The sequence below is a fragment of the Coenobita brevimanus genome, chromosome 40 (assembly GCF_032717465.1).
Source record: "Coenobita brevimanus isolate Jiangsu-jjx chromosome 40, ASM3271746v2, whole genome shotgun sequence".
NCBI lineage: Eukaryota > Metazoa > Arthropoda > Malacostraca > Decapoda > Coenobitidae > Coenobita > Coenobita brevimanus.
The window spans coordinates 63,063,689-63,088,938 of record NC_136993.1 but is presented as its reverse complement, the minus strand read 5'-3'; the positions used below and the strand labels follow the sequence as shown (position 1 = coordinate 63,088,938).

The 25,250-nt window shown below is 40.6% G+C and overlaps 1 protein-coding gene across 1 annotated transcript in view; it reads right to left on the bottom strand.

Moving 5' to 3' along the window:
• The window catches only part of LOC145397164 (uncharacterized), a 102,230-nt gene that overhangs the window by 16,078 nt on the left and 60,902 nt on the right, over window positions 1-25,250 (bottom strand). The window contains exons 6-10 of the mRNA XM_080270361.1: window positions 21,335-21,558; window positions 18,929-19,057; window positions 17,673-17,801; window positions 15,802-15,892; window positions 1,816-2,116 (exon numbers count right to left, since the gene is read on the bottom strand). Coding sequence (XP_080126487.1) covers window positions 1,816-2,116; window positions 15,802-15,892; window positions 17,673-17,801; window positions 18,929-19,057; window positions 21,335-21,558 — 874 coding nt within the window. The remainder of the gene's footprint in view (window positions 1-1,815; window positions 2,117-15,801; window positions 15,893-17,672; window positions 17,802-18,928; window positions 19,058-21,334; window positions 21,559-25,250) is intronic.

Below are 25,250 nucleotides of genomic sequence, written 5' to 3'. Positions count from 1 at the left end.
CTGACTTCATTACTACAGTCCTGGCACTTACAAGAAGGTATTTACTACTTGACTTCACTATATAGTCCTTACACTGACAAGAAAATATTTACAACTTACACTTACATGGAATCATTTACAAAATGCCTTCACTATGTACAGCATTGGGTGAGGCACACAGGCAGAGTGAGGCAGAGTGAGTGTGAGGGGGGAGTGAGTGAGTGTATGGCCTTGACAGCCTGGGGGATGGTAGAGGAACAGTTACCTTACATGCCTGCCAATTTTACCCACGAATCTTGAAGAATGCAGTTACAGTGAAGTTTTTCTTATTTTAGACCGTTTTTAAAACGGCACTGGCACCGGCCATGAAATTGTGTCAGACCGTTTTAAAACAGCACTGGCATGTGGCGGGTTAAAGTGATAACTGATATTTCTTTTTGAATTCTGACATACTGCCCTCCTGAATGTGCTGAAGAAGTGAATATTAACAAACGTGGCCAAATTTGTTGAGAAATATATGCAGAATTGGAATTCGCAATAATTCATTAGGTCAGTTAAACACATCTGAGAGCGAGGCCACCTTGTTACTGCCTCTGCAATAGGTCAGGATGGGAGAACACATATGGAAGTGTCAAAAAATATCATGTCATATATTTCAGACCTACAGTGGAGAGGGGGCATGGAGGCCTCTCTCCTTGGGATTTTACCAACTCGATAGTGAATTGCAGTTTTTCAGTCGGATTTACAGTGCTTCTGGATAGTCTCTTATTTCTTATCGGGGCAGAAGGAACCCTGTTAGTTTTAATGCCTTCTTTCCCCATCTCTCATCTTGGCATTTATCATCCACATGACACTCCCATACCTTCAACAACATACTTATCTTCATCTTCTCTTACTATTCTTCGTCTCATCTGTTCTTCTGACCAATCTTAGAAGGATCATATACCTTAATAATGACAGCTGCTTCGCAAAAAGGCGTACTCTCTGTCCTTCACATATGCAATTTAAAGTGTCCATTCATCGTAAGATGAAGCACCTTTGAATTTGGCTTTCTAACTGAGCTAGCTTGGCAGGCTATAAGCCTTGGATTTTTTTTTTTTTTAATCCAATTCATTTCTCTGACCGTAAAAGGGAAGTTGTAGCCTGCAACAGCTTGTCCAGAAAGTACTGGCGTGTATATTGGCAGCACTGCTGCTTTTCGAATGCATCATTCTCAAACACAGCTTCTCATGCTCAAGATTAACTGACAAAACGTATTTACTGTGATGTTACTTAAATAAAAACCTGAGATATGGCATACAAGCAACATAAAGGTCCTCGCTTAGTTCAAGTTCTAAGGATTAGCGGCAGTGTCATGGCCAGTTTGGAATTCTCATACCAGTTTTCTCCTCCCCTTTGCTTGGTACACTGAGAACGTAGGTAAACCGCATGACCAAGGGAAAAAGTAGAAAAGAAATATGGTAGTCACTCGACAACTCGTAGGACTACCTTGTGATAGAACTCGAACTGTAATAAAGGTATTCTTTTGCAAGCTTTTCCTACCCCGTTGTTGCTGTGTTAGCAGTAGGAGACGAGATAAAGGACGTAGGAATAGCCAGGAAAAAGATAACAATGGCTATTCTATCTATAACTACGTTTTTACTGCTGTTTTGTTCACTTACGATGTTGAAGTAGTACTCGGGAGATAGTAAAGGTATCTTCTGGTCAGCTTTCTCCACCCCTGTTTTCGGTGTTTGTGTACCAGGAAAGAAGTTAAAAGACCGTAGAAATAGCCAGACATAAGTTTACAACAATACAAAAAACAAGCTATAGAGTAGCCACTGTTTAATTACTTACCCTGTTGAAGCAGCAAGCGGACCATAGTAAAAGTATCCTCTGGCCAGCTTTCGCCACCCCTGTTCTCGGTGTGTTGGCAGCAGGAGAGGAGGTACATAAGAGTAGGAAGAGCCAAGAGGGAGATGGCGATAGCGAGCCACACCATAGACTGAAGAGGGAGGAAAAATCCCCAGGGATTGACTTCAGGACTGCCCCTTGCCCCAAGGATCATGGCGTATTGCACCAGCACGGGGTAGGTGAAGTCTATTACCTCAGAACGACTATCTGACAGGCTGAATTGCCCCAACGAGAAGTCGGCCTCCTAGACGTCACCAGTGAAAAAATAAGAATGCTAACATTATATATATATATATATATATATATATATATATATATATATTGTTACGGAAAAGAGAAAGATAATGTACACTTTAAGTGAGAATACTAATAATCACTACTGTCCCGTAAAGGTCTAGGTTCAAAATAAAAGAGTTAGGTAAAATTACAAGTTAAAGTTTAATGCTCAAACTAACAACAAAACATTCAGGACTCATAAGGATAATGTAATGGCAAAAACAGGTTAAATATATGGTTAACTGCAATAGCCTCTATTATCACGAAATTAGCATGAGTAAATTTATCTAAGTCAGCCCTGATAAAATGAAAATACACTGGGTAATGCTCAGTTAATGCAAGATAAATTATTACAGATACAAAATATTATTAAAACTGGCTGACAAAATGAATCCTACATAAATTACAAAAAAACCTCACTAGGCCTACAAATCAACACCTTATGCTATACGGTACAAGGAAAAAATGCAATAACAGTTATACTCAAATTACACAGCTGCTAGATGGTTGGAGACTTCCGGAGCACTCACAACAATAACTGTACAGGGGAGGACAGAGATGTGAACAAAATGAGGAGTAGATCTAAGTGGCAATGATGCAGAGACTGAGCTCATTATATAGGGGCCGGCAGAGCTTGATACAACTTGTAAGAAGGACGCGCAAATGAAGCCATGGGGACAAAGAGTTGACAATCCCGCTCTGAACAACAGAAAGGACGACTTACTCTACTATAACGGTAGAAGGGGAACTGAGGCAGAACACGCTCGTGATCAAACATGCAGCATACTGTGCGTTAAAATTACACAAAGGATGATGAAATCATAGGCTATGTAACAATATATATATATATATATATATATATATATATATATATATATATATATATATATAGAGAGAGAGAGAGAGAGAGAGAGAGAGAGAGAGAGAGAGAGAGAGAGAGAGAGAAATAAATAGATAGACATAGATATGATATTGGGGGCGCCCATGACCCACCCACTTCGTCTAGCGAGCCTTTGAGAGTAGCTCTACATTCTCTACACTGAGTGACAAGCCATTTACAACGCTGGATGGTAACCTTATAACCAAAACGTGTTCCCTAAGTGACAACAAGTGGGTTTGCGGCGGGACAGTGTTCCTCCCCGGGAAACAACTAACTAAACATACAAACAGGAAGCCTCGGACCAGGACTGACCAACAGGTGACGACTAAGAACAATACAAAGGACATTGTACGGATTGTGGCATGGAATGTAAGGGATGTAAATTATGAGGTGAAAGAGAGAGAGAGAGAGAGAGAGAGAGAGAGAGAGATTGTTCAGGTGCCTGACAATGCAAAAGTGGACAGATTATGTGGAATAACTGAGATTAAATGTAAGGTGAGAGTGTGAGAGAGTGAGAGGATGGATGGGGCATATGTGCAGGAGTAGGTGCGAATGACATGGCAAGTGAAGGAGTATGTACTGTTGTGTGCAGAAGATGGAAGATGAATATAAGAGAGTATGGATCCGTTGACGCAAGGATTGTGTGGGTAAGGCTGAATGTAAGATTACCAGTGTGGGTGACTGTGTGTGTACATGCCAATGTAAGATCGTGCAAATAGAGTGAAAGAAGAATTCTGGGCAAATGTGGAATTGGGCATGGAAAGTTTGAAATCAATGAAAGGGTGTTTTTGATTGGAGATATGAAGGGAAAAGTAGGGAATGTGAAGGTTAATGGAGTAGTTGCTGAGTGGGGTGTGCGTGCAGAAGTGGATGAGAATGGCAGTGTTCTAGTGGACATTTGTGTTGGGAGGGGGTTGTTCATACCCCATACAATCTTCAGGCACAAAATGATCCACGTGGATACGTGGCGAGTGATGAGAAGGGTGGGTGGTGAAGTAAATTAATGGAATGTAATGATTGATTATGAGTGTGTGGTTGACTGAATGAGATATGTAATGCATGCAAGAGCGTACAGAGGTTGAGTGAGTGGACTTTCTGGTGACTACACGGTGGTAGTAAAAGTTAAGGTTCAAATACAAAGTGGAAATAAAAGGAGGGAAGGACAGGAGAAAGTAGATCATACAAGGAAGGTTGAAAGGTTGCAAGAGAATGAAAAAATGGCAGAATATAAGACAGGAGTGAAGGAGCGATTGGGTAAATATGGACTGGAGCAGATGGAGTAAGTGGAAGATGTGTGCAAGATATCACAAAAGAAATCTGTGTGGCGTGAGTGGTGGTGTGTGGGGCGAAGAGAAGACGAATGGGGATGCAAGGAACAGTATAGTGGAATGAAGAGGTGAGACAAGCTGTGGTGCAAAAGAAAAATGCATTTAGTGAGTGGATGGCAAGCAGGGACGTGGAGGAAGTTGAAAGACGGAAGAGAGTTACATGTAGAGAGGAAGAGAGAGGTGAAAAGATTAGTAAGATAGTAAGAAGAGAGTGGATGAGGAATTAGGAAGGAATCTGATTGCAGAGTGAGAGGGAATGTAAGAAAATGTTTTGGAAAGAGGTAAAGAGAGTTAGACAATGTGATAAAGAGGTTGGTCGGGGAGTGATACATAAAAATGGTAGTTTGCTTGTGAAGAAAGAAGAAAAAGTGAGCAAATGGAGAGAAAATTTTCACGAACTGTTAAACACAGACAAGGAAAGTAATGTGGTTGGTTTGGGAATGGTTGGGAGAAGGAGGGAGGTGGGAAAAGAGAAAGAAATCAGTAGGATGAAAGTAGTGGAGGCAATGAAGATAGTCAAAATGGGGAAAGCCCTAGGAACTGATGAAGTGTGTGGTGAAATGATGAAGCATGAGGGAGAGATGGTAGAATGTATATGGAAGATGTACAGATTGGCATGGAAGGAAGGTAGAGTCCCGGAGGATTGAAAGTCAGGTACAGTATAATGATTCCCTTGTACAAAGGTAAAGGGGAAAAAGAAGTGTGTGATCATCATAAGGGCATTTGTCTTCTTAATGTAACAGGAAATGTATATTGTACTATCGGAGGATTGGAAGTCAGGTATAATTATTTCCCTGTACAAAGAAAAATGGGAAAAAGAAGTATGTGGTCATCATAATGGGCATTTGTCTTCTTGGTGTAAAAGAAAAAGTATATGGTAAGATGCTTATTGACAGAGGGAAATAACAGAGGAATTAGTTGGGGAAGAACAAGGAGGTTATAGGAAAGGAAGAGGTTGCGTACATTAGATATTCATTCTTAGGTCTTTAGTGGAAAAGTTTTTAGAGATGGGAAAGAAGTTGTATGCGCCCTTCATGGATTTGAAGAAAGCATATGACAGGGTGGATCGACAGGGAATGTGCAAAATATTATGAATATATTGAGTAAATGGGAAGTTGTTGAATGCCGTGAAAAGTATGTATGAGGGGGCTAAGGCTGCAGTGCGTATGGATGGTGAACTGAGTGAATTTTTCTATTTGAATGTTGGATTGAAACAGGGATCTGTTATTTCTCCATCGTTGTTCAATCTGTCTATGGATGAGGTTATAAAAGAGAAATAAGGTTGGGCAGTCGATGTTGGAGCGAGGGCATGCATATGGAAACGCCCTGTACTGATGTTTGCAGATGATACTGTAGTGTTAAGAGGAGACAAAGGGGAATAGTGCTTGGGAAACGGAATTTAAAGGTGAATGTAAGGGCGAGTAAAGTTACAGTCTTCAAGGGAAATGAAGTCACTGGATGTTCAGTGAGTTTGGATGCTGAGGAAATGGAAAATGTGAGAACATTTAAATACTAGGGTACTGTGACGAGTAAGGATGGAAGTTTGGAGGATGAATTGCTTGAAAACGTACAGCAAGGAAGAAAGGTTGCTGGTTCTTTGAAGGCAGTGATAAGAAGCAGGGAAGTGGACATAGAAGTTAAAAAGTCACTGGATGACAGTACTTTGATACCAACTCTAAAGTATGGAAGTGATGTTTGGACGTTGTTGGAAGGACACAAGAATGAGAGCAGTGGAAATAAGTTATCTGAGAGGAGCATGTGCAGTTACATGGAGAGACAGACTGACAAATGAGGAAGTGAGGGAGCGTTGTGATGTGGATGTGATAGAAAGCATTAGGAGAATTACATTGAGGGGTTTGGACATGTGGAGAGGATAGAGAGCGAGAGACTAACGAGGAGATTGTATGTGAATGAGGTGGAGGGGGGTAGAAGGAGGGGGAGGCCAAGGATGAGATGGAGGGATGGAGTGGAGTGGCATGTGGAAGAGGTGGGTGTGGGCTGGGAGCAGGGCAGTGAAATGGCTGGGTACAGGGCGACATAGAGACGATTTGTTCGTCGCGACCCCTTACGAGATTAAGGCGTCTGGCAATACATAGATAGGTATATATATATATATATATATATATATATATATATATATATATATATATATATATATATATATATATATATATATATATATGTGTGTGTGTGTGTGTGTGTGTGTGTGTGTGTGTGTGTGTGTGTGTGTGTGTGTGTGTTTCCTGTACACCAGAAAGCCATTTACTCTGCTGGGTGGTAACCATATAACCAAATTATGACACATGGTGGTTTAGTGGGTAATGAAGGAGCTCCAATCGGATTCAGCTGGTGCAGGTTTATATCCAAGGGGTGGTTGGGGTTTATTGCTCACGCAGTACCACTCAGGGATCAATGAGGCTGATCACTCTCATCTTAACCCTAGATAGGAAAGGTTGACTCCAGGTGGAGTCACACGCACTCTACCTTTGAATTTTTGCGCGGTAAGTTAGGCATCTTCAGTGGCTGAGAATCGTCGGTTGGCTAGGAGTCAGCTCGTGTGAAAAGCTCAGTTTCAAGGATATCCCTCCCCGTTCCCATTGCCTACAGCGTAGTTGGTAAGCATTTGTGCCTCCAGTTGGAGTCACCTTTCCATCTATGATATAAAAATTTTTCTTGTGACCTTCATTTGACCTTCATTTGCATTGCTTGTGTGTGTGTAAATGCTAGAGTTAGTGACTCTACCTTGGCTAACCATGTTCAGTGGGTTGGGGGGGTATACCTGAAACAGTGTTACCAACATTTTGCACGAGCGGTATATATTTATTTATTTTTTATTTTTTATTTTTTTCAAGATTGAAAGACAGCACGTAACCGTGGCCTTACGGGAGAACACCTGGCCATGATGGTGAACCAAGTCACCATTGACTTATCTGAAGTTCCTGGTAGTGAGGAATATGAGGTTGGTGGTTGCCAGGTAACGAGGGAGATGCCAGCTGTGCCCAGTGCCACTCATCCCTCTGGGGGTGGTGCACCTGACCCTTCCCCTCACCCATCTACGTCCTGCCTGGCTGCTACCAGACGTACTACTGTTTCCTCACCACCTCTGGCACCCCTAGATGAGCCTCTGATGGTAACTGAAGTCGACAGTAAGAGCGGCTCATTACTGTCACCCAACAAAATGACCCCCAGTAGTCTGTGGGGCAAAAACAAGTCTGTGGGGCTCCAGTAAAAGCTATGTAAATGAGTTTTGATGCTTCAACAACTAATAAGTATATAGTGGAACAATTTTACTTTTACTTCTATGGTAATATACATGATTCTTCTATATCTTTGATAATATACCCAGAACCACAGGTACAATAATTGGTTATATTCATTTGTTCCAGGCACCTTTTTTTTTTTCTGTCCAGGGATAAGTCATCGTCTTTCGTGAACACCAACTCTCCAAGATGCAATACACTCAGTATTATTATAGTTTAAGTGTTTCCTAAGTTTAATTATATTTCCACACCAATTCATATTTACCTGTTGGTTTTTGTTTTTTTACTTCTCAGAGCTAAGTTTATTCACCTTTTTTTTTTTTTTTTTTACTTGGTGTGGTTCAACTCAGGAATTCATATTTATTCACATTTGCACCTATTTGGTCATAACAAATTTGGTTTATGTATTTATTTTTACACTTTTTTCTACGGTGGGTCCAACTGGACCCAGGTTTCCTGAGCCCTCAGTAAGGTGTAACCTTTCTTATCTAGGGTTAAATGTCAGGACCAACTTGCCTAGCCACGGGCTCCGACGCTCCTCATGGGGCAACACAGGATTGGATGATGGATGGATGGATGGATGTACAGTATATATATAAAATTATCGCTATCATCATTAGGCTTGTGCAGTGTTTCTCAAATGTTTCCACGTCATTCCCCAGTTGTGGGTATTTTGACATCCTCGTGGCCCCCATACGTTTTTTCTCAAGTCCCCCACAAGTAGTGATCAAGAAAACTGTTTCGGTGTTTTACATTTATTGTAATGCTTACAACTATCACTCAGAATGCATATTTTCTTACATATCAATGTGATGGATGACTGTTTGGTTTCAGTCAGTCGCCTGATTCGAGGCTGAGTCACTGATAACGCACTTCTGATATCTGGGTCCACATCCAACCAGTTTCGGGTTTTACTTTTTATGTGTGGGAGGGTGGAGAAACCTGATTCACATTAATATGTTATGGAAAATGGAAGACCACTCTGAGTGCGATTTCATTAACTTTTGGATATGACTGATACAAAGATCACCAGAACACACTCAGAGGTTTTTACTCATAAAGGTCTCTGGTAGCAGAATCATTCTTGAGGTCAAGGAATTCGTCCTGAACATCATCGGGAATGGTAGCAGTATCAAGAGTGTCAGAATGATTCCTCACCAATTTCCTTTCTTCCTCCTTGAATTCTGGGAAGTATCTTATGACCTCACTTTCCAAGGATTTCAGGTGCTGAATTATTTGAATTTTAAGTGATGGGTCAAGTAGCAGCTCTCTTCAATCTCGTCAAGAAGGATTGAAAGATTCCCAAACATGGCAACATTTTCTGCATTCACTTTCCTTTGTCAGTGCTGGAGGTAGCAAGAAATGCACGCATACAGTCCATTAGGTGAAATACTATTCTTTCCTTGCCTTGTAGCCTGGGTTTCAGAAAATTTTGCTGCTCAGTAATGTCGTCCAGTTATGCAAAACGTGACTCCCTCAACATCTGGTTGAAGAGACTTAATAGATCATCCTTTCCTTTCATTTCCAGGAAAAAATAATATTCTCTCCACAGTTCAAATACTCTGTTCACAACCTGTCCTTGGAAAGCTTCCGCACTTTTAAGTAAAAAAAAAAAAAAAAAGCGATTCATGCTCTGAATCCATGTCTTCACGGAGTTGCTGGAGGCGAGAGTTCAGATTTCCTGTTTTCACAATGTTGGCACATTTTATCATTGCCTCCAGGATCTTGCAAACGCATTTTGACGCCAGTGCAAAGCGATGAATCATACATTGAACCACTTGCACATTCGGAGACACTTCTTTGACATTCTTCTGTAGCCCCAGTATTGATCCCAGCATCGCAGGGGCTACATCAGTACAGACTCCACAACAATTTTTCCAGGCTATTCGTTAGCTGAGAAGAAATCGTCAACTTTTCCATCCAATCTTAAGCCTTTGTGGTAATGTTAAACTGTGTACAGAACATATATTCATGTTTGTTGTCATGTATCAATACTTATCTAACAAACACAAGTAGCTGTGCATTTTTTTTTTTTTTTTTTTTTTTTTTGCCTATCGACCACTGGGGCCGGAGCCCCTCGTCATTAAGGCAAAGATATTTATATGTATATACATTGATACATATATACATACATATACGAATATATATATATATATATATATATATATATATATATATATATATATATATATATATATATATATATATATATACTGTATATAATACATAGACACATCCATGCACATGAACATATACACTTTTAATCACACGTATATATATATATATATATATATATATATATATATATATATATATATATATATATATATATATATATATATAATAAATTTTATTTTATTATTTTTCTTTATTTTTATTTTAATTTTATTTTTTTTTAATTTCTTATATTTTAAACCTTATATTACTTATAAACAAAAATGCCTAATCTAAAGACCCTAAAACTAATCACCTAACAGACAAATCGCTAACCTATACTAAATCCTAAGAGACAAATAACTAGACCTACACTAATGTTAAAAAAGCCTCGACCAAGAGAACACCATCGACTGCAGCTATGTAATGCCTTTCTACATTACATACCTGCACTCATCACCTGGTGACTGTCAGCCGAGGCACAACCTAATATAGGGGACATCATTATATGAAAGGGAACCAGACGTGTCAGGAACATTTCCATATACGTCAGCTATCGTCCCTAATTAGAATAACTTAAGCAAGATAGTATAATGTATTCACATAATATGTACAAAAAGTGAAGAACCTCACCCAACAGACCACCATCGACTGCAAGTGCCCAATACCTTTCTGTATTGCACACTTGCACTCATCAGCTGGTGACTGTTAGTCGAGGAACAGAGTTTAAAGTAGGGGACATCAATATTAGAAATAGGTCAGTGGGAGGAGGAACTATTTCAAATATGTCAACTGTCAACTCTAATTAACAGTACTATATATACATATTTACAGTTGATAAAAACCATAACCACACAGTAAAAAAGTCACATCACACTATGCTGTACACAAAACTCATCTCTTGTTTTATACATCTGTAATGTGAACATACCAGTTGGAGACAATTTAATCTCCCGTAACACTTGGTCCATGTTATCAGCAAACATTTCACTGATTCTCCAATTTGCTGTGTAGTTTGACGAAGAAATCTGCTGAATTTAATGTGCACTTGGCTCTCCAAGAACCCACTTGACCATCTTTCCAGCACACGGCTTAATGAAAGTTTCACCAATCAGGTAGGCCTTTTTCTTCCTTGTTATTTTACCGGAAATCTTACATGATGCCTCTACTGCACTTAAGTTCTGCTGTTGGAAAGTAACACTCCCATCTAGTCTCTGCGTTCCCACACTCTGGTCATGGTGCTTGAAGAAACTAGGATCTTTCTCCGAATACTGAGGGTAGATTGTCGTCAGGTGAGGCTTCAGCTTACTAGGCTTCATAGAATCATTCCCCAGCTTTTGAAACACAGCACACACTGAGCTTTCTCGATGCCATCATCGAGGATTGATGTAAGTCCGTGGTTAATGTATACATCATTGTACTTCCACTTCTTAGCAACACTGGGAGCCATAGCAAATCTATAATCCTATATAAAAGGAAATAAAAACAGATAGAAACAAACAAAAGGTAAAGTTTAAAATGATGTGGCCACTTGCACCAAAGTAAATTTAATTTACAACACTGATTTAAAATTAACGTCGAAAAGAAATCACTAGTGTCAAGTGACTTTCACCAAAGTAGCATGACGAATTATTGACGTAAACTGTATGCAGTATGAAGTCACTGGTTTTCTATTTTTGATTTTTTTGCAAACAATACTGCATTTATTTTTCCATAATATCTTTGTTTCTAGTATGTTAGAATAAGTTTCATTAAAGAAACTTTCGGGTTAATGATGTAGATGTTAAGACAAGCACAATTTAACCCGCCACGTCCTAGAAGATTTTTCACCAATGACCCCCTCCAATCCCGGCAGATTTTTGGAAATTATTATTATTATTATTATTATTATTATTATTTTGGGGCTAAAACCCCCGCTTTTTATGAGAAAGGCGAAAATTCAGAGAGAAAGTACTCAGTTGAGTTTAGAAATACGGTAGATGTAAGAGTACTGTTATGAAGGGGGATTTGCCAGTTAGGTAGTCTTGTACCTTCGAGACGTTTCTGGTAACGTAAGTTTCGGTACGAGTCGTCAGAATTGCCAGTTTGCCTGGTGTTTGTGAGCGTATTTATTTCGTAAGTTAAACATTCATTTACTTTTTATGCTCCTTTTCTCTATAATGTATTATTTAAGTGATTGCTTGTTAAATTATGTAATTTAAGTTCGTATGGTTAATGATTTAGAGTGTTATGTAATGTGTGACAACTCTAGAATGTTTTGATGTCTCGTAGTTGGTAACTGTTGTTGCTAGGGGCTGATGCAAGACAGTATGTCCTAGATTGTTGGAGAAGTGGACGTTTCTAGAACAATGCAAGCTTATATAATGATGGAGATCTTTTTTTTTTTTTTTTTTATGTGTCCGACTCTGGGCATAGGCTTCACAGCCTGCTCTCAAGGCCCAGTAGTCCTCCTACATACATACACCTCTCTACATGTCACCACTTCGGCGCTAACACCCACTGTCCATATTGAATACGTGCTAGGGCTGTCTCATACAGGATTGGTGTATTGATATTAGCGGGGGTACTTTCATGACATGTCGGCGGGTCATCTGGTAGATCAGGAATGTCTGATTTTTATGAAATTCAAATCCTTAAACTGTTCCCTGTCCCAGCCGGGATTTGAACCTGGGTCCATCAGGACTGCAGGCCGCCTCTCTACCGATTCAGCCACCGCCTCCCCCAGTTTAGTCGGGTTTCAGGTCAGTTTGTGGGAAGTGCAGTCGGTTTTGGTGCAGTTTATCAACAGTTGCAAGCATTATGTGTAGTTACTGTCTGTGAGGATTGTATATTTTTGGTACTTGTGAAAATAGTGGCAAACAGTGATGGGTATTTGAAGTTTGTATATCATTGGAACTTGAGAAAAGAGTGAAGTGTGAAGCATTAAGTGTAATAACTGTGAAGTGTTGTTAAGCATTACGTGTAATAACAGTTAGTAAAATGTGTATAGCTCCAGTGCTTTTGAGAAAAGTGAAGTTGGAAAGAATTAAGTGGAATTATTTGGAAAATAAAGACAGTGAACTTTAAGGAGCCAGTGTTTATTTTCGTCTCAGCTGATCTTGTGTGCACACCTAAAGGCTGACCATAAGAAGAACAACTCACTGGGCAACGGCCGTCCTGTACTGTACTACTGCTGTTGGAGCCTGTGGCAGTGTGGGGTGGGTAGGTAACAGTACTTTTACCTTGTTACCGTGTTCTCTCAGGCTGGCCTCAAGAGAAAACGTTTTCTATGGGAGGGGTAGCTATTTCAAAATATTCATAACTGGTTAGGTATTTATTTATTTGATACTAATTTAGGCTATATGTTGTACAAGAGTATATTGATTTTCAGACAATAATATAGGCTTTATAAGCATTGTTCACTCACCAATAACATCAACATCTGGCACTTTCTTTTACAACATTACCGCCTCATCATGTCTGGTTGTTTCTTCCCCTGACTTATTTCTTCCTTTGTCCTCCACCTCAGGAATCACTTTTGCCTTGATTTTCGTCATTGGAGAGACCGTGGTGCGACATGTCTTTACTGGCCAGGTCACTGCTAACAGGTGAGTTGCCAAGAAAATGGTGTGTGAGGGAAGGGGGGGTCAGGTGGGGCCAGGCATTATCCCTGCCTGGCGTTGGGTAGAGGAAGGTCTCCCACATATGCCTACCAAAAATCACCCGTGAATCTTGAAAAATGTGCAAATGATGGACCTCGCAATTGCCAAACATATGGATACGTCGTCGGGTGTCTCTGTGACAAAACACGGTGATTTATCCATATGTCGTCGGGACGCCTTGGGTTAAGCAAAATTCGTCTGGTACTGTACCAACTATTAAATTTTACAATATCTCCACATGTGGTAACCGGGTTCTGTCATCATCTCTACTTATGCAGACTTTCAGAAAACATTGTGAAATATAGTGTGAAAATGCTAAATGCGGCATTACACTTTGAAAAATCATATTTAATCATTACTGTATGAGTTTCACACCGTCACACATTTTGACAGTAAATAGCAGATGTTATACAAAAAAAAAAAAAAGGGCAGAGATGTCAAATGCGACAAAAGAAACATAAGACAATACATATGAGTGTGTAATCATCCAAAAATGTCAATAATTATACGAAAGTGGGAAAAATTAATAGTTTTAAATGTGTATCCGACTCTACCCTGCATTAAAATTTCACGTTGTCATAAATTTCAGGTTAGAGCTGCTAAACCTGGATTAAAACTGGGTTTGGTGAAAGCCATTTGATTTATATTCAACGTAACATGGCGATTCTTTTACGGCATTGATTTTACTTCAGATCATTCAGTGGCAGTTAATTAGTTCAATTTCGTCATATATGTTAAATCAATGTTGAATTTTGGGGGGTCCAAATGGCCAGCGATATTGAAAAAAAACAATGAATGAGAAAAAAAAAATGAGATTACAAAGAGAATATGTGAGAACAATATCAAAGGTAGAGGTGTGATAAGGAGACCAACAGTCAGCTGGGAAGGCAGAGTGGAGGAATACATAAACTATAAAACTACAGTATATATCTAAGTATATCAATAGGTGGATGGATAGACAGACAGACAGAAAAAAGAAAACACATATGTCAGTTTCACAATACTAATATCAAATTAAATATTTCACAGACAACACCAAAATACTGTACAGAAACCAGTAGATATTGCTCACAAGCTTACATCTGCAGGTGCCAACTGAGGTCATGGTCAAGAGGGAGGGTACAACAGTGAGAGAGAGAGACTTGCACCCTCTACACAGTCCTAAGCCTGTCGGAAGAATCCCTCCTAATGTAGGCAAATAGGAATTTATATATGGTTTGCTCAACAACAAGTTTATTCCTGCATATTGCATAACACATGTTGCCACTTAGCCATATTTTTTCTTGCCTGGTCATTGGCCCAGTGTTGAAACATTGCAAGCATATGCTGGAGCAGGAGGGTGTAAGAAAACAAGCTTAACTCTCAAACGCTGGGCTACTTTTAACACAGTCATTACCTCACTATAGGCAATTTCCCAGAAACTGCTGAAAATTTCTTGTTTTCAAACCTTATCTCGAAAACTATAGCACTTAGGAAAATGAATTAATGACTGTTTTATTCAACAACTCTTCCTCTTGAGAATGATAGTATTCTTAGGTCTCTAGGTTGTTGCATTGATGAGTAATGACGTGAGGAAAGGAACAAATTTTTGCCATGAGAGCAGGATGTGTTCTGCCCGTGGCGCCGACAATGGTTTTGCCCTCAGCGTGATAACTTCTCCACTACTAGATATAACTAAACACTGCATCCATAGCATGCCTTATAGCACTATCACTAAGCCCATTTCTAGTATCCTTTGGAAAGTAGGCCTGGCAGCGGTGGATGATGCAATTGGCTACAGGGGGTGTGGATGGAATCAAACAAATAGGAACCTGAAGATATCGTTGTACACCTGGCAAAAGCATGCAACAGACTGACTCGCCTGTGTGCTATGGAGGGACTCCCTCATTACTCTTTGGTGGCAAGATGAAATGGCAGCCAGTTCAAACGGTGGTAGGAAGACAATTGCATGTATAGACGTCACGCAGCATTTCCGTAGCAGCCAGAATGTGACGTATAGTCTTTACCGGCAGATGGGGGTTAAACATGTGGTCCCCTCACCAGAGTGTAAGGCAGACACACTCTAATATACAACTTACACTAGCCCACCATGGCCCCCCTTAAATTATGCCGTGGGGACCATGGCTCCCAGCTTGAGATCCAGTGGCCTAGCATATCATACAGTATATCATTTAGTGAATAGTTATAATTAAGACTCAAAGCACACAAGGAAATGGTAGACAAAAGTTTACACACAAACACACAACAGAGAACATTATCACACACACACACACACACACACACACACACACACACACACACACACACACACACACACACAAAGATAACTGTTATATAGACTTCCACACAAACACAGACACACTATAACTGGTATATGTAGAATGACTTACCCTCCTGGCCACCAATCCAATCATACCGGACCATGAGCCGTCTTGTTGCTTGGAGCCGTAGGTGCCGTCTGGGGTGTGCATGTACCGATACCTGACATACAAAAGAACATCAACCAAAAATTATACCAACAAAACACACAGTAAATAGGTATAGATTTATAGATATACACAAGTGCTCGTGGGCTCTTCGGACCCCTCACACTTGCTCCTGCGGCGGGCTCTCACGTTTATGTGCTGTTCTAGTGTAAAGTTGTCATTTGGATTTTTTGCAGCAAACCAATTGATCATGCTATTTCCAGCTTCGGGAATGGAACCCAAGTTGTCCGAACGCAAGTCTGAAATACTGAAGTTGTACGTGTGGGCAAAAAATTCTGTGGAGATCATATGCCGGGCGCCAGGAGCGGCGTTTTTTGTTTTGGTCAAAATGTGATTGCTCATTATATATAGTAAAAGTTTTTCAATTTTGATGGGACCAAGTTTTTTTTACATCAGCGAATTTTTTGCGATTTCTGTGCCAATTTTGGTGCGAATTGAATGTGTAGTTTCGGCTGCCCAAAATACACACACACACACACACACACACACACACACACACACACACACACACACACACACGGCTACTGCTATAGTATATTAGATATACAGGGAGAATGAATTTATATATTCATTAATGTATTATATAAATACATAGATGTGTGTGTGTGTGTGTGTGTGTGTGTGTGTGTGTGTGTGGAGGGAAGATCCCTATGGCCAGTGGCCATATGGGGCAGCGCACCCCTTGAATGCCTCGAAACCATTTGCCAAGGTCTTTATTTTATATTTTCTTTTTTTTAATCTGGGAACACGAATGTTCCCACAATTTTAAAGTTTTACTAGTGTCAGGTCATAGGCATGGTAGAACTCCCCAGCGCCACCACAAAGAGGGGAAGTGGCTCCAGGGTCCTGGCCAAAGACTATGCACAGTTAGAGTTTTGAACTTAAGAACACACACTTTTGCACAATGGTAGACGCTCATCCCTGCCACGGTTAAGGTAGGGCACGACCCAGGATGTCCCCCCCCCCAAAGTGGGTACTGTCCCTAGAGATGACGACGCCATAGTTGTTATGTAGGTACACGAAATTTGGCACAGTATAGACCGTCACCCAGATCAGTGTTTGTAGAGGGTGGGAATATGGGATTCACCCCTTCAGCTCTCCTGCAAAGAATTATTGCTTTTTCTTTATTCCAGTAGCAGGTGCTGCTGTCAGAGATGTCATTTGACTTCTTGCAACTTTCCCTGAAAAGGAATAGCTGCTGAATGTTGTTAGAGTTGAATGCTGGTATGAAAGTAATTAGCTAAGTGAGTGTCAGAGTTGGGATACGATAAGGAAGTGTGATGTCACATCAGCTGTTCTATGCTTTGATCATATGGATGGGATTATTTGTGATGAAAAACTCGAGTGACAGAGACGGAAACAAGAACAGTACTGAATGTTGAAGGATGGAGTACTTTCGATGTATACAGATGATGCTGTGCTGCTGGATATTAGGCAACAGGAAGCAGATTGATACAGTGTCTTTCAAAAAATGTAGGAAATGTAAAATGATGTTTGTTGAGAAAGAAGGTGACCTGTCGTATAAAGTTCTGGTGAATGGAAGAGACTTGTATTGGTGAAACAGTTTGGTACGGCCAAAGACACGAGTATCTTCCCAAAGTCCTATGATTACCTAGCGGAAAACTGATCTATCTGAAACATGAACCAGTAGAGCTAGGGTTTTCATTGTATTCGCCACTTGTAAATTTTTTGCAGCCAGAATAGGGAAGATAGTTGTTTATTTGACTGTACTAAGGTACCAAAGTCAGTGAACAATGAGAACAAACTGCACCTACGAGAAATTCATGCCTTGAGCCAAGTACTTTGCTAAGTGGTCTTTTCTGTGGCTACTTGGATCGTCCCCCCGGACCTCACTGGAATGGAAGGCCTCAGTTGTCACAGTCAGGGTGGGCCGCTGCAGGAATCTGAACGAATGACCACAAAAAATTCAAGTGTAGCAGAGTAAACCCTCGTTACAAGCCATTTTCTTACAAATTTTTGCTCCTAACAATTTTCACTCGATGACATATATTGAATTGTTCATAACCCTAGAAGACTGTATTCAGTTTTGTGCAGACTTTTCAAAACAGAGTAATATTTTTCAACGGACCACAATACATTCCTCCCTCATCATTCTCAGACTCTTCCAAATCTTCACACATCCTCATCATTACTAGCATCATAAACCCGTCCCTGGCTACACTCCTTAAGGGTCAACCCCCTCAAAGAGAACTGACCCCCATAGGGATTAAAATAACCCCTGGAGAGCCATCCCTTCCAGAGGAACCACTACCCCATCATGGAGGGGTTTCATCCTCTTTGATACTTGAAGTATGACAGCTCCACATTTGAAGGCTGAAATTTAAAATGTTTTTTCCTACAGGAACCCACTGCCACCAACTCTCTAACCCACTCATCCAGTCCAGTGAGTTTCCTACACAGTCGTCTCTCATTAAGATCCTAACCACAGGAGGAGCCGAAGTTCCTTCACTGAGCTTTCCCCATTATCCTACCCAGGCAATGGGGTATGGCAATGTCCATGATATTAAATCCTCTAGTTCCTGCCTTTCTATGGTCAACCAAAGGCACACACACCATCACTCTTCTACGCTCCACTATTAGGATGACTCAGCAAGTTTCTTAACACACACACACACACACACACACACACACACACACACACATACACAGATTCTATGGGTGAAGTAGTTACATTTATAACAGCCAAAAGGTTGAATCACCTGGTAACTGGTGCTAGAGAGGGATGCCTTCACCTAGTGGCACTGATATGCACCGATATAACTGGGTGTTGGAGCTGCCTGATTACATAAACGTCCCTCACTAACTTCCCTGTCTGCCGAAAGAAAGATGTCCTGCAGGATGAGGGCAACTTAAGTGTGCAGTCCACTGAGTTCATGATTTTAATGAACTTGGTACTACATCTACAAAAAACAATAATTACTACCACTACTACTACTACTGCTGCTACTACTACTACTACTACTACTACTACTGCTGCTGCTGCTACTACTGCTAAAACTGCTACTACTACCTGGAGTACTTATCAGGAAAGAGCGGCAGGAGTGTAGTAAAAACGAGGGATCTTCCAGGTGTCCATGTTGCCAGGAGAAGTGGTTTTTGCTGAGGCGAAGTGAATGGCAGGTAGATGAAGATCCTGCAGCTGTTTTAAATATTGCTTTGATAACACTGAGAATTTTTTCTTTTAATTAAGTGTTTGAAATATTGTCTTTATCAATTTATTTATTTATCTGCTACCAAACTCCTTAATCTCATAAGATGTGGCCACAGATAAATCTCCTCCACTTCTCCCTGTCCTCTGCTATTTGTATGCCCTCCCTCCAACTCACATACTCCTCCCTCATATATTTCTCCACTCCATTCTTCCACCTTATTTGTCTCCTCCCCTTCCTCCCTCTCTTCATCTCTGGGTCATTTACATACACCCTCTTCTAGTCGGACTCTCATTCTCCATTTTCTCCACATGGCCAAACCATCTCATATTATTCTTTTAACACTTTCAGCCACATCCATATCAACACCACATCACTCCTTAACGTCCTCAGTTGCCTGTCTGTCTCTCCATGATACTCCATATTTACCTCTCAGATACCTCATTTCCACTGCTGTCACTCGTCACTTATGTCCCGTATTTAATTAAGTTTATTTTCGTCAGTGCAGTAGTATATTTTAATAATGATAAATACTTCGTTTAATTACCTGTCAGAAATGTTGTCTTTATTTAACTGCCATAAATTTTGTCAATACAATAGTTATATTCAAATAATAGAGAAATATTGACCTTAGCTTGTAGAAATTTTTGTCTTTCGCAGCCATATAATTCGTCAGCGCTCTAGTTATGTTTTAATAATACTGAGAAATATTCTCTTCACTTAACTGTTAAATAAGTTGCTGTGTATTTCGCCAGTGAGGCAGTAAAAAGTATTCTTTAATCCCTTCAGTTTGGTGAAGTATCTTCTATTATATTCCTGCTAACATTAGACGATATTATTAACCTCAAGCACTTTTTATTTTTTTGTATTGAAAGGGTTAACTAAGGCTATTTCTAATCCCTTCAGTTGAAAATTTCTCTTAACCTTAGAATAAAATTGTTTGGAGGAAGCAGAAACAAAATAAACACAAGGAGGAGCAGACACACACTGCATCACCCGCATCCACCAAATGGCTCAAGAGCCAAACATCTAACTTTGTCCCACGACAGTGACCTTCGACCAATTACTTTCAGAATCAAAATAGTTCATTCTTGCCTCTCTCATAACTCTGCGTTAGTCACCTGGGGTGTTTGGGCACCGCCAAAAAACTTAAAAGCTTATATTTCACAATCGGTAGCTTGACCGTTCCTATCCTTTCTAGTACTTTCCTGAGTTGGTGAGGGGAGGGAGCACCAAAAGCCGTGCATAGGCTACCTGATCCTGCTCTTGTGAGGAGCTGACGTGCTTTTGTCCTCTTGGGGTGTTCTGTAAGGGTGAGGATATTCGGGAAAAATACATTTCTCTCTCATGGTTTTCTCAAATTACCTGACTTAAAATTTCCTTGACATTTCCTTTTTACTGGAACAGTCTGCGATAATTTTCTAGTGCCATACATATTCTAATATTGTCTTGGTGTGCTTTAGTAAGAAAAAACAACATAATTTTATAGTAACAGAAATATTTTTGTCTCAACATTGACATACCTCTTTAGTCAGAACTGAAAATGTTTTGTATCTTGTTTTTGTCGCTTGTTTTTTATGGTGCTTAAAAAAAAAAAATCATATCATGCATAATCCCATGTGACTTTAGCTGATAAATGAACATTAGAATATGTTTTTTTTTTTTTTTTTTTAATACAAAAAACGTATAAATATCAGCTATAATGACATCAGTCTGTTCATTAGTGAGTGGAGGAATATGCTGAAAGAGCTATATGAACATGTTTTGCAAATTAGTAACAATACATGCATCTTTCCTACTGGGATGTCCAAACACTCCAGAGTATGAACGTTGTGACAGCACCCCAGGCAACAAAGGAAAGGTTAACCTTTCCAATATCCTTGATCCACACTGAATAAAAAAGAGAATAAATGACATTGGTTTATGACCTACGCCTTTAGCCTCTTGTTCACCAGATGAAATTTCTTCGTTCTCAGGCTAACCCTTAAACAATCCACCAAGTTTGATCCAAATCATATCTCTGCGGCATGGAACATTTGACCTTCCCCTGTTACCTATAATTTTTAAAAGCCATTTATGACGCCATTATACTCGCTACAAGACAACTTGTCTCGGAATCTCCCCCCTCCCGCCCACGCGCCCACGCCCTAGGAATTGGTGAGGAGGGGTGGGGCTACGACTTCAGGAAGGGGCGGGGCTTAAGTGACGAGTTGCCTGACATCAGGTGTAGTCATAGGTGATAATTATAAAACAAGCGGTGGTTGTACCTGTAATACTTTGAAGAGTCATCAATAGTCATGATCATGGCATTCATTGATGAAAATGTCTTGTGTAGGATTCGATGACGAGTAACAGGGATACGGGTGACAGCGAGGAGCCTTGTTGACCACACCAGGAGGCGGCCCTTTAGGGACCACTCGGCAAAACCAGAGAGGAAGGCTGGGTCGTCACTCACCACCACCACCATCATAGACCACGACACCTGCTTCAGCTGGTGGATTGATTGACGACTTCATTAAAAAGAACATGGCATTTTAAATCAAACTACAGTGGTCATTGCCGCCATACAAACCTAGTACAGGCAGAACATGGATTAAATATATACAGATCTATACATTTATACATAACTGTATTATAAATAAAACGAGTACATATAACCATCTAACATTAATATCCATATAAGAACATAAAGGGCACACCACAAAAAGTATGCAAACAGCAGCTACATTTAAAACTTCGCATAAAAATTAAAACTTTCTCTCAACAAAGGGGAAGGTGGCTCCTCCCCTCATACACGCGTCCTCTTCGAGTGCTGAGAAGAGAGTAATATGAAAGTACTTTAAGAAATCAGTACAATTGTCTACACTTATAACTTACAGGGCCTGGAGTGTTAAGGATCGTATGTCGCACCAATGTATTTGCTTACGTGTCATGTCTCTTGGTGTATTGAGGGTCGCCTGTGGCACCAGTGTACTTGCTTACGTGTCATGTCTCCTGGTGTGTTGAGCGTCGCTTGTGGCACCAATGTATTTGCCTACTGTGTGTTGGAGGTCTTGTGTAGGGTTGTATTTGTTTACGTCTGGAATCTACTATGGTATGATTACTATAAGTAGTATATTATAACTATAGACATGACACATAAACAGTACTTTGTATAGTGTCACAAAAGATCACCAACGCATGATACCCCGTACTACTCATACTTAGTGGAGATTGTACATATCCATGAGCGAAAGTTTACAGATAAGTTTCCTAACGGCATTTTGTCCTCCCTTCCATATTTTTTATTCCTCCCTCAATGTTAAAGATCATCCTCAATCCTCTCTAAATATTGAAAAGCACTCTCACTTCTTCCTCAATGAAAAACAAATCCTCATTCCTCCCTTTATATTAAATATCATCCTTACTCCTCCGATAACGTTAAAACACATCCTCATTTCTCCCTTAACCCTTTAACCGTGGGCATTGTTTTGACCCGACTGGCCCCCCCCCCGCAGGGGTTCCAGCCAAAATGTTAACAAACTTTAAACCTTTATAACTCTGCACAGAATAAATCTAGAGCGAAAAATAAGGTACCATTAGAAAGCACTAACCTTCGGCTTTGAAATGATGTAGGTTTCATGATTTCGTTGACTATCACTGGATGGGCAGTGCCATTAGAAGTGAGCGATCTAAAATCACAATTTTTCGCTCACACACCTTTACCAAATGCCAACATCATTCTGATAATAATAATATAAACATATATGAACACTGCACATACGATAAACACCCACTCTGTGTTCACTGAGGCAGGTAAAAGGCACTGTAATTGCCCGCACTTCACTGCCACATCAGCACTGTTGTCACTCACAAAGCTGGACAGATACTGATGCGTGTTTGGTCAGGGGTGGGGTGGGGGGCCCGGGGGGTGGGAGGTGGGGGCCCAGGGGTTGGGAGGAGGGAGGTGGGGGTCGGCTGGAGTGAAAGAACTTAATAGCTACTCTCCCTTGAAACAACTGGCGCACAGAAAAAACGCGCGGTATTCAAGATATTCACAAACATTCCAGAATGACACCCACGGTTTGGTCCAGTTTTTGCAATGTCATTCTGGAATGACACCCGCAGTTAAGGGGTTAAAGTTAAAAATCATCTTCAAACCTTCCTTAACGTTATAAAGCATACCCATTCTCTTAACGTTCAACAGCATCCTTCCCTCTCATGCCTTTTTGTTGTGTGCTTCATATTTAAGTGACAACAACCATTTCATATAACACTTTCCATTACTGCAGTCATCAGGGACGTGTCGCTGAACCTATGACCACAGGTGACCGGTTTGCCAGAACTGTAATAAATATTTATTAAATCGAACTGAAGCACGAACGGGAGGATTACAGCCACCGAACTATATAATAATACACCGTTATATTAGTTGGTACAGTATATCTTGCTACATGTATGCTTTTTACAACTTTTACCCAGTGAATCATTTTTAGATGTATAGATCAGTGTTGTAGGTCTCAAGACCGGTCTTGGTCTCGAGATCAGTCTCCAGACCAGTTTGATGTGGTCTTGGTCTTGATCTTGGTCTCGCTTGACTTGGTCTGGTCTTGATCTTGGTCTCGAAGCTTCTGGTCTCTGAGTTTTGGCTCGAGACCAGGTCGAGACCAGCATTACAAAGTGGATCGTGGCACGGGAAAGCTTGGAATTTATGATCATACACAGAGAAAAATCATGGCTGATTCGATTCACGGCGCGCCATACAGTGTTGTACTGTCTATAGATACTGCCTGGCTAGCGATACAGTGATGATGCATGAGATGAGCCGTGCGAGCGCCGATAGAGTGCGTGCAAGTCGAGAGAGCATGCATGACGTGGCTATGCTCGCAGTGATAATCTCTGTTTGCACGCACGCATGTTTGCAGCTCTGTTCACCTCCGTGTACTTCATATACGTGTATGGCGTATGCAATCACCGCATCCTTCGTACACGTACACCACAGATTTAGCTACTTAGCCCGGAAAATGTACCCACAAAAATTCCTATTTTCCTGTGTTTGTTTCTTCATGCCAATGAAGCAATGAAAGCAGAGATATTTTACCTAGATGGTCAGTTGTTCACATATATTAAATTTTGTAAATGTATTTCCTCCCTTACAGGGGCGTAGCCAGGATTATAGAGCAATGGGGGCCAAGTCTGACATGAGTGCAGTGGCTTCCAACCTTTCGAATTATGACCCTTCAGAACTTCCAAATGGCTATCATGGAGGACTCCGGTGACTTCTGTAATCTTTTTAGAAGAAATCAGAATATTTTCTAGTGTTTCAAAGCCACCCTCGTATTGTATACAACTTATTCACCTACGAGCGGGGGCCCATGGCCATGTGGCCCAGTGGCGTTTCTAGTCCCACTAAAGTGGGCGGGGGGGCCACCTGGGGGCCGATAAACCATCTGTAATAGCAAGAAGGGCAGAAAGCAGACTCGAATGAGAGCCCCTTTCAAGAAGGAAAGTTAGTGAAAACTGTTCTCTTAAACAAATAGTGGATACGACCGTGAGAAGTATTTGGAGCACTTATGGAAGTAAAATATATATTTTATATTTATGAATATTTTTTGTTTCCTACCTCTGTATCCCGAAACCCCCTTCGGTCTCTTGTGTAATTATCTTGAAAAATAGGTAGTCCCCCTCGACTGTTTATGAGAAATGAAAGATGAATATGTTGTGTATGAAACGTTTGGGCACGGGTAAAGCTCGGAGAGAAGTGCGAAAATTAGTCTTCCGAAAACCAGCTTTCGCATGAGGAAAATACAGCTCTCCAAGAGTACGATGGCACTGACAAAGTATGCAACACCATACATTATGACTTCAAAACCGTACTTTCAAAAGATTAAAGAATTTAAAAAACTTTCAGAAGCCGTAACATCGGGGTGCAGGGCCGGAGAGAGCTATGACCGGGCCCGGGGTGCCTGGAAAATGTCTGACACGGGCCAGAAACAGAAGCAAAATTGTCATTCCTGGTGTGGGCCCTGGTCCCTCCATACTCTTGAGTTTTGGCCCCGGGAATTATCCCCATTGCCGTCTTCTCTCTTTTATTCAACTCATGTGCGATAATCAACTTAAATTCATTTAAAAGGTGTTGAGTATCGCATCTGCAACTGGGTGATTGGGATACTAGTGCACTCACTCTAGGGGCCGAGACGCCCG